Here is a 10,333-nt window from a genome sequence, read left to right as displayed (position 1 = left end):
TGTAGCAGCCAGGGGAGATTAGTGAGCCCCGGCAGGGCCCCACCTCAAAACGAGATTTGTGAGCCTGCTGGGGCTCGGCCCCGGCCCACTTAAAGCCCTGTGCACTACCATTCAAGAACCCACACAAGAAAACGGAGCCGAGAAGCACAAGTTTAAGCATAGGACGGCTTGCAAAACTAGATCGCAGAACCCCAAGGACTATATCAATTTATGTCAAATGCACAAAGTGTTTGGACCCAACCATAAAGAAACATTTTAAGATAAGCCAAGAGCAGCTGTGGTCACAACTTCTTGTGATGGGAGGCAATCATGCAGTGAATGGACATCACTAATGGCTCAAGAGCAAAGAGATACCTGCAGATCTGTGGCGAGGCGATGAACATGTTTGCTTCATGGACACAACGTATGAAGTATGAGGTGTTTAGGCCATCCTTAATTGGTTAAGGGACCCACGTTATGTTTGGCTTAAAAGGTGTGACCAGTTTGGAGCAGCCCAACCTTGGAAGGAAGGACGACATACGTCATTTCAACAACACTGCCTAAAATAACCTGCTCTAAAAAAGGGCAGAATTAAAATATGTTCAATGACATGTAGACCCACGTACAATGCCAATGCGCTCCATGGCACCGAAAGGTTTAAGGCCCTTCTCTATGCAAGACTGAAGTTATGTCAACCTTGATATTTTGCAGAAGCAAATATGGTCTTTAACAAGAGTTATAGTTAAAGACGGAGCCAGTGAGGAAGACGAGAAGAGCAGTGGGATGCGGTGGAAATAATTATAGGGAAGTAGAGGTGGGGTCAGGGACCTGGGTGCCCACAGAATGATCTAAAAGGAAGATGAATTTGGACAGAAAAGGGAGCATAAAGGGAAGACCCAGCACCACTTCTAAAGTGTATTTTGGACAGAGTGAATTGGAAGGGTTGAGTCTGGTGGTAAGAGGCCTTCAGAGATCCTACCCTTTTGAAGGGGTATATAGTATAAGTAGACGAGGTGTCGTGTATCTTTTTGAAGGGACACTTTGCAGGGGTCAACTTTGTCACTGTAAACCTAGAAGGTAGACATTTGCCAAGCTGCACTGCACTCCAATCGTCTAATTTAAGACAGTTTTCATGCAAGGGTGAGAACTGGTAATGCTCGCAGAGCACACAATCAATGAAAAAACAACATGGCATTTCTCCATATCACGTTTTAACAAAAAAACTAGCCAGTGTTTGACTAGCTTGAGGTTCAAGTGTTCAAGCAACATACAAGTCCATAGGTATTGAGTTACATGACAACCACAGTTCCTGTACCACTTTTCACACAGCTTCCTATGTGTAATGTATCACTATTTTTCTCATCTATACAAACATGTAAACGGGGCCAGCTTCGAGTTCATCCCTGGCCCTTGGGAATGAAGACTAGACCTTACAAGATACAATGGTCTTGTAAGTTTCTGAGGTATGACGGGAACGCTTTGTACACGCTCACATGTAGCCCCGTTAGGGAGAAGAACAAGTCTCAGTCAACAGATGTGAACGGGACGATCTATAACTCTTCCATGGTGAATAACCAGTCCAAGCAAGTCAGCCATCTTGCAGGTGAAGAAGCAAGTCGGTCAACTCGCAGGTGTAGAAAATAGTCTTGCACAATGTGCACCAGTAGCTGCTTCCGAATGAAGAACAAGTCCTACCCACAGACGCCATGAAAATGAAGAGTAAACGCCCAAGAGTTGCACAAGTTCCTCTGAAGACATTCTCGTCAGGAAAGGAGCTCTGTAAGCAGAGTCTTTACATCCTGAATGCGGTGCGTGGCGCCCCTCTCTTCGGCCGTGGCACTAGTTCCCAGAAGGGTGACTTTACGTTGCAGCCCAAACCTGTGAAGTGCCAGCTGCTGGTGCATTTCAGAGATGCCCACGGCATCTGCCTTGTCCTGAAAGGGAACACAAAGGAGTGAGATTAGACACCCTACAGATTGGTTCCACAGCGGTCTATCCTCTGTTTAATTGCTTTACTTTGGGCCTGTGCCTGCTTCCACAGTCTGCATCTTGTGTGATATGAATTTGCCAAAACAAGCTTCCAAAGTCTGATTTTATGATGATGCCTGCTTGTAAAGCTGCACAACACTTACACTGCTTGAGCCTCAACGGGGGCGTTTTTTGTACACTTGCATAGTATGTTACAATGTTAGAAGTCTTTTATACAGAGGCAAATTGCCACCATAGTGGTCACAAACCCTGTCTGGAAGTTTCGTTTATGTATATTGACCCTGCCCCGAGTATCCCGACTGTAGGGTAAAGAGCCAAGGAGAATGGAGCAAAGGTGTGGGAAGGACGGGCTACAAAATGAAGTGGACCAGATTAGAAGATGGGTAGGATTTATAATGGACTGGGTACAGGTCTATCCAGCCAAACTAGATCAAAGCTCAGTGTTGCAGAAAATAGGAGGGAAAATGCTAGGGTGCCAGAAGGAGAAAGTAAGATTTACATGGGGGCAGTTTCAGAGAGGTGCACAGGTATTACCAAAAGTAGTGTGAGGCTGTGAGATGGACTCGAGATGTGCTCAAGCAGACCCTTGTAGGGTGTTGGCTTTTATTGCCCAGGGGAGATGGGGGATGAGCGGGTTGGGTTATAATTCACTTCTGCCACAAAACAAACGGTACAATAGTAATTTTGGGACTGTCAACCCTAGAAGAAGAAAAGACTTGGTGAATGTGGATGGAGACTATGAGTAGAAGTCTCTGCAAGTGTCTGCCCTGTAAAATATATTAGTGATGTGAGCATGCCTTTGGCTCAGTGCTGGCCTTCTACAACTGTCTCGGCATCATGGTTGGCCTAGGTGCAGTAAATAAATGGCCACGATGGGGCCAAATAACCTGTCACTTATTCCCTAGGCCCAGAAAGGTCATAAATGGCTCTACAGGAAAGTTTGTATGCACTATGGGCACTCTTAAATGAGGGTGGGTCTAGTACTGTTGTTCCCCTGGGAGCAATGGCCTGAATCGGCCTTCCTAGAGGTGTTTGAGGCTTGTAGGGAACTTAGTGGGAATGGTTATAGTAGTGTAGGAGGCTGGATTCCTCTTGGGCCTAGGCCGAGTTTTTGTGGGAGTGAATCTGCATAATCCAGCCTTGTCTACCCTTCTCAACCAGGGCTGTGATTACATTGTCCTGTTAAGAGTGAAGCAGAGTATTCCTGGGGTCAACTGAGGTGTAGAGCCTGCTTGCCAGTTTACATTCGCTGGACCACTTTGAGCGGTATGGCACCTTTTATGAACCAAGTTTATTTTATGTGTATTCTGTATTCATTTGGTGTTTTTGTGGCTACAAGTTACTTCCTGGCTGCTTCCAAGTTCCTGTCAGCTCTGTACAAAGCAACATGACCAAAATGTCTGATGATGCAGCCGTTTGGGCCTACCTTCTCCCTGGCAGCTTCCCAAGACAGACCAGCTGACTATCTCCTAATACATCTGCTGTTCACTTGCACGTACCTGCTTGTTCGCTAGTACCAGCAGGGGAAGCTCCTGTGCTTCATCCAGCAGGCGGTGCAGCTCCTGTCGGGCAAGCAGAAGGCGCTGGTGATTTGCAGAGTCCAGCACAAACACCAACACTGCAGCCTTCTTGAGATAAAGGTTCCAGTACGTGCGCAGGTTCAGGCTGCCCCCAACTGGTAACAACAAAGGAGTCACAGTTAGATGGGCCTAAAGTGTGTGACATTATGTGCAAGACTGGAGCCCGGGTGTGTTGCACATCCAACAAGCTGGTAAAATGAATAAGTCCATACATTCTGTCAGTCAGTCATTTAATGAATCTAGTCAGACAGAGGTGACTTTAGGTGCGGTCCATTTACGCAACAATTCTACCTGAAGCTAACAAAAAAATGGCTCTACAGTATCTGAAAAACAATCCAGTTGCTAGCCCAGTCCTGCACCTCCCAGCCACCCAGCCACCCCCTCACACAGTGTCCACCAGAGTAGTATCCAGCATTGCAAGAGCGGGGGGTAGGTGTTGAACCACGAAAACAGTCCTGCTACTTCACCCCAAAATGCAGTGTGCGCAATTCCATATGGTCTCATTCGCAAGGCATAAACTAAGCAGTGTTGCATAGCAATTTGCTAGCTATACATTTCTGTAGGTTTACTAATTAAATTGACACTTGTGTAGCAACGCTAGCTATTTAAGTTACTGTGTTCAATGAAAACACAGCTCACCCTGCATTTCTCTTTCCCTCGCAGATCTCTACACCCTCTTTTTTCTGTTCACCGGTAGTTCAAAGGGGCCACTGAAGCAAGAGTGAAGCAGTAATCGGCTTAAGATCCAGAGGACTCTGTGGGCGTGCTAGAATTATTTTTCTTTTTCACATAATTGCAAACCAGAAGTAATCGGGATGATAACTTTATTACGCAGACTATATCCCTTCTGGCAAAGACCAATATGTGTTAACTTTATTTTTTTTAAAAGACAGTCATGCAATTCATTTTCTAAAAATGTACGTTGTTATAATGCATTACAGTACTGCTACTGTAAAACAATGAATTGTCTCCATGCTTTAGAGTCAAGTTTAAGTCAGTTTATCTAAATCTCATTGTATAAACTATAGTTCAGTTTATTGGGGAAGGTGCATGATATTGGTGAGTGAACACTTTTGAAAATGTATATATTCACATGGCCAAATGCTTTTGATGGCAAGCCTAGTTCTGTAGCCTGCTGGCTGCATACATGTGGGCAACTGGTGCTCAACTTGTGAGCTGCTCACATATGCCTTGATATTCTATCTCATCACCCTGTTGCTTTATACAAGTTTCCTGGAAAAGTGAGATGGTGACAAACTACAATGTTCCATCTAGTTTGCCCAGTTCGCTGTGTGCTGGGCCAACAACTTTGCTTAGCCTCATACTTTCTTTCCTCGTACATACTGAAGGGCTCGAAATTGAGATTGGATAAGCAGGAGCTAAAAGCAGCTCCTCGGTATCCCCCATTAACCAGTGACCAGGAGCTACCACTGAGGAGCGAGGGGCTTGTACACAGAGTTCCATAAATCTAACCTCCACGTGAGACGCAAACATAATTTTGTCCATAATTTATGGCCCTTTATGCCTTAAATGTTGTAGAGATGTGTCATAATGTTTATAGATTGTCCCAAATGCACAGAGTTAAATTCACATAAGTATGTTTGTTCATCATCCATTGATCTGGGGAGCCAAAAGTAGCTCCTGGTAGCAGTTGATGTCAAGCTATCCCGTCTCTTCTTAGCTACAAGCAGGAGTTAAATAGCTCCCAGCTCACCTCAATTTCGACCCCCGTAATGAATACAAAAAGCTACCTAGGTGTTTACGTAAAGTAGTGATCAATAGTTCCATCCAGTCCGTACATCTACAGACCGACTACCTACCCTACACTGTAGTTCGCCTCCAGAGCTCGCTTATATTAGCACCGGTGGGAGAGAGCTGGCCAAACTGTTTTTAGAGCCTTTTCATCATTATTTATGTGTTGGTGTCCATTCATGCAGCTAACCTTTTACATTTTATAAACACTCATCCAGGGCTCACAGAATCTTTTTGCCCACTGGAGTAGATTTTCAGAAAGGTGAGCACCATTTGCTGTAGATGTTTGAAACTTTTATTTAACATTTACTTTGTTTGCATTAAATGTCAAATACAAGTCTCAATGTGCATGGCTGGCCTCTGGGTTGCGCAGTATGTCAAAGTGGAATTGTGCTTACCCGCACCATTTTACATAAAGCACATTTAAATATGTTGTCATCTGTTGCCATGGGCCAAGTGCATTTCCCTTAGGTCGAGTAGGTAAACCAAGTTACTCAACCTGCAGGTCTATGGGAATTTTAAAAAATTTGCAAAGCTGGACTCATCTCACTAATGTCTTACTTCAGCGGTACACACAACTGCTGAATTGTTGCTAATTTTATGTCTTGGGTACAAATAACCTCTGGTGACATTAACCGAAATACGTGTCTGGGGTTGCTGTTGGTACTCTTGTTCAGAGGAGAATTGCCTAGCTCCTCAGTGCTGGACTGTCCCTGGGCAGGACAAAGACTGATAAGTTTGGGATATTTCTCCTCTGTGAAAGATAGTGAGCTAAAGAATCTGGGCAAGGCTCTTGCAACCAGGACTAATGTCTGGCAGAGAGACTCCCAGGACCCCCCCTTGTTTTGGCATTTTATCACATACATACAAGAACAAAATAAAACTGCAGGACCATTACAGATGCAGGAAACTCATCTATTAGAGCTCTGTCCAGGCTCTGTGCGGCAAAATATACGAAAACCTCAGAATTTGCATATGGATTGCACCAACAGACAGGACTTCCCAGAAAAGGACATTGCAAGGGGCATCATCAGTCTTTGATACTTGGAGGCACCATGGAAGAGTAGGAGCTCAGGAGAGGTATGAGGGACATGCCCCCTAAAATGATGCAGTGAAACGACCACTGTGGTGAGTTTAACCAGATCCGAACACAGCAGGCCTAGAATGGCTACTTATCTAGGGATGATAGCGTACCAGTGAAGTGGATATTGAGCCCCAGTCTTACCATATTCTCATCCAGCACCTCTAAAACATTTCAGCCACCATCCTGCACTTACTCAAATAATGCACTCTGCTCCAGTTACTACCATCCAGTCCTCTACTCCAAAGATGGACTCACATGCAAGTATATCTAATGCCAATATGTACTTCCAGTCCCTTCTCAGCCTTACCATGCCCCAACCCTGAACTACTTAAAACAATCTTAACACCCACAAACGACCCCCCCAGCCCACCCAGAACTGAATCAGCACCCATTGCCACCTGGGATAACCCCGAAAATGGGACAGACCTCAATGGAGCAGCTACCCTCATTCTCTTGGGCCTTGCCTTTTGCATGCAGTAGATGAAACATCTCTCATCAACCATCTAACCCAGAGAGATGGTCACCCTAGATTGCACTCTGGACTAGTATCCAGGACTACATCATCGCTCTTTCTCCTTATTTTACTTCAAACCTTTCTCAACCCCCTCTGGAGTTCCCCCAGGGTCCTGCTCCCTCTACTCATCTGTTTGACTGCTGCTTATGCCCATTTCTTCATAAAATGCAATAATTCTGGCTCACACTTCACAACTATGCTTATGCCAACCAGATCATCCTCAAATTCCACATCCCTCCTATGCCTAATGCTCTCAATCTCTGCGGATGCCTCTTTGAAATTGATCACTGAGTGATTCGGGAACCATCTGAAACATAATGCAGACAAAGCCAAAAGGGTTATTGAAAAAGGTGTATGGCAATTAGCTCCTTACGTGGCTATTTCCCTTTGTGGATGGCTAATCTGGGTACCCTGCCCAACTCAACCAAAGGTCTCTGCTTCGCATGTCAAATTATCTTAGTAATACATCTACCTTTTTTCCTATAAATGATCCTGCAGGGCATTTTTCATTTCTTGGACCTCCTCAAGTTCAGACCACCATGGCAACTACTAGCTCACACCTCAATTATGCAAGTGCCCTTTGCCTAGGCTCTCCTGAATAGTTTCTACGCCAACTGCAGCATGTCCAAAACTTTGCAGCTCAACACCTCCTCCAACTCTTAACACTGGATAGCATCGCTATAACTCCAAATGAACTTCACTGTTCACCATTCACCCACCACATCTCCTTCAAGGATGAATGCATCACACTTCAGGGTTTGTAGCGCATCAGCCCCAAATTTCCACAGTTCAAACCGCACACACAGACCCAGACTCCTCTCAAAATTCCCAAAGTCTCGAGACAACACATGGATGGTGCTTTCCTTTCAGTACAAACTTCCAAGCTATGAAATGCCCTTCCATTTTGGATCTACAGGATCGGTCTGCTGCCTGGAAACACTTTAAAAGTGTGCTATCTCCCTTGCCATCTTTGCCTCCCCTGCCATCTCTTTAAGATATCATGGAACAATCAATCAACCCTACCACTTCTCCATCTTCACCATTCCCTCCCCAGCCCTACCATCTCACAGCCATGCACCCACTTCTTGAGTGTACGTCCCATCTGGGCCCTTCATTATAACTGTTTAGTGAGATTCTAAGGCAGGGGTATGGAGAAACATTTTCAAGAGGGACCAAAAACTTGGTTTGGTCTTTGGCCTGGGGCCACATTGATCACTGGCCAAGGGCAAAAACGAGTGACTTTTTGTGCGAGAGAGGTGCTTTCAAATCCTGAAAAAGAATTGTGGATTTTCCAATTGAATTGGCAGCAGTGTGACGAATGTGTTTCAAATGCACAGTAATGGTGTGTAGATTCATTTAAGTAGTCAGTTAGATCTATATGTGAATTGAGTAGGTTTGCTATATATTTGTTATACTACTGATGTCATTAAAGAACAATGTACAGTCACGTTGGTGTTCACCACAGATTTTCCTAGACCAGTAGACTGTATACATGGTCTTTTTGTGATTCTTTGTTCTAAAATGCTTCAGTAATAGGGGGCCTTTCTCATTTGCTGTATCATTGACTCTCGTGTCCTCTTCTGCATGCACTTTGAGAGGTGTTTGTGTGCTTTCCCTTGCTATTTCATTTGCAGCAGAGTCAGACAAAGGCAAGGGCAGGGGGTGTCTGCAAATGGTCTGAAGGGCGGCAAGAGGCCCAAATGCACTATAATTAATGTCCTTGTTGTAAGGGCGTAGGAGTAGAGACCCTGGTGCCCTGACCATGACGGAATGGAGCAAGGCCTTGGATGCAGTTGCTGTTCTACCATGCGCTGCACTTAGGTTTGTTTTGCTGTGTGATTTTATTGTGCATTCTGGTGGTCTGCACTCTGGGGCAAACATACTAAACCATTATTACGGTGCTTAAAGTCCTGTACCCTTCGCATAAGGGCCAGGTACAGTGCCCACATAAACAGGTTTAGGAAGGCGAGTGAAACATGTTCTCTCGGATCTCATAGGTTCTTGCATTTAGGCCAGGTATGATTGTAATGCAGGCTTGTTGTGTATGTCTTCAGCAACTACTTCCTGTTCAGAAGGTTATAATCCTCTGCAGTAACGTCATGACAGAGGATTATGGAATTAATAATTAGCTGGCATCACATCATAATACGCTGATGTGGAACTCTTGCTTCTTACAGGTATTTTGTACAATTTTGGAGCTGCTGTGGGGTGAGCCGAGAGGGAACATTGTATTTTCTGTGTTTTACATAGTTGCCTCATACCAGTTGTCTCCACTCCCTGAAATGCTAGTCCCACCAGAACAGTGGAGGGAGTGTGTGGGCATGGATGAGAAAGTGTTGTAGTGGGGAGGTATACACAACAATACATTATAGATGGGTTGATTTCAGCTATGGTGTGTATTCCACCTCAGGGTTCTGAGGGTCCTCACAGAAACCTGAAGCGTTGCTCTCATTGTCAGTCAGATGTCATTTGAACCGCTAGGTTGAACATATCCTTGTAGTGGACCGCTACCCATATATAATTCTATGCACAGAGTATAGTCCAGGGCAAAGAGCGAGAAAAGATTTTGAAGATTGAATATCTTGCGTCCGATTTTTTGAAGGCGAGTGTAAAAATTAGTTTTCAATTGGAGTATTTTTTTGGTTGATTACAATTATGTTTACTCAAAAAAAATCTTTTGTAATCCAGACTCATTTGCAACTAGTAATTCATGAAAATATTCTTTTTTTACCTTAAAGTTCCTCTTCATCTCAGGCATTAATCATAATAGAGCTCTTTGCTGTGGCACCGCGTTGCTGGTACCCCTGATGCAAACAGATCTGTGGTGTTGTACAGGTGTTGTACAGAACGTTGCTATTGTTCATCCTATCTTGATGAAGACACACCTAATATGTCGAGTCGAAACTATTAACCTACTGGGAAGCCTTTATTACAAAGAAGATTGATATTGTTAGGCACCAATAGTCGATATTTTATCTGGAATGAACTATTATCAACAATGTTAAGATGTTGTGATTCACTAACAACACAATGAAAAGAAGTAGATTAATGAAATGACTAGTTGTTGTAACTTCTTAGTATCTTTTAGACACTATATTAGTGAACGAGTGTATGGATGCATGATTAGTAAAAAGTTTAAGAATTAATTAAATGTCAATGTTTCTATATGTTTTTTAGACAAATCTAAATAAAATGAACATAATGATTTGAGTTTCACATTCTTCTGGCCACCTTCTTTAGTCTCTCTCGTTCTCCTGGTACAATTCTGTTATATTATATGTTTCTACCTCTAGGTACCAGTGAAAGTTGAGGTTCCCACCTTGGGTTTGTTGGTTAAGTGCAGCACTTTGCTGTGTGGGGAACAGGGTCCTTTGGTCTTACTCCTTTGTGACTTTACAGAAGCTTTTTCCTCCCTGCGTTGAGGTTCAGTCCACT

At 44.0% G+C, this 10,333-nt stretch overlaps 1 protein-coding gene across 1 annotated transcript in view; it reads right to left on the bottom strand.

Moving 5' to 3' along the window:
* Positions 1-1,168: 1,168 nt before the first annotated feature.
* The window catches only part of ARL10 (ARF like GTPase 10), a 50,147-nt gene continuing 40,982 nt past the window's right edge, over positions 1,169-10,333 (bottom strand). Inside the window, exons 3-4 of the mRNA XM_069651455.1 lie at positions 3,468-3,643; positions 1,169-1,913 (exon numbers count right to left, since the gene is read on the bottom strand). Of these exons, the coding sequence (XP_069507556.1) occupies positions 1,743-1,913; positions 3,468-3,643 (347 nt within the window). The 3' untranslated portion in view covers positions 1,169-1,742. The remainder of the gene's footprint in view (positions 1,914-3,467; positions 3,644-10,333) is intronic.

The sequence above is a fragment of the Ambystoma mexicanum genome, chromosome 3p (genome assembly GCF_040938575.1).
Source record: "Ambystoma mexicanum isolate Mex_15411 chromosome 3p, UKY_AmexF1_1, whole genome shotgun sequence".
NCBI lineage: Eukaryota > Metazoa > Chordata > Amphibia > Caudata > Ambystomatidae > Ambystoma > Ambystoma mexicanum.
This window is presented reverse-complemented; position numbering and strand designations above follow the sequence as displayed.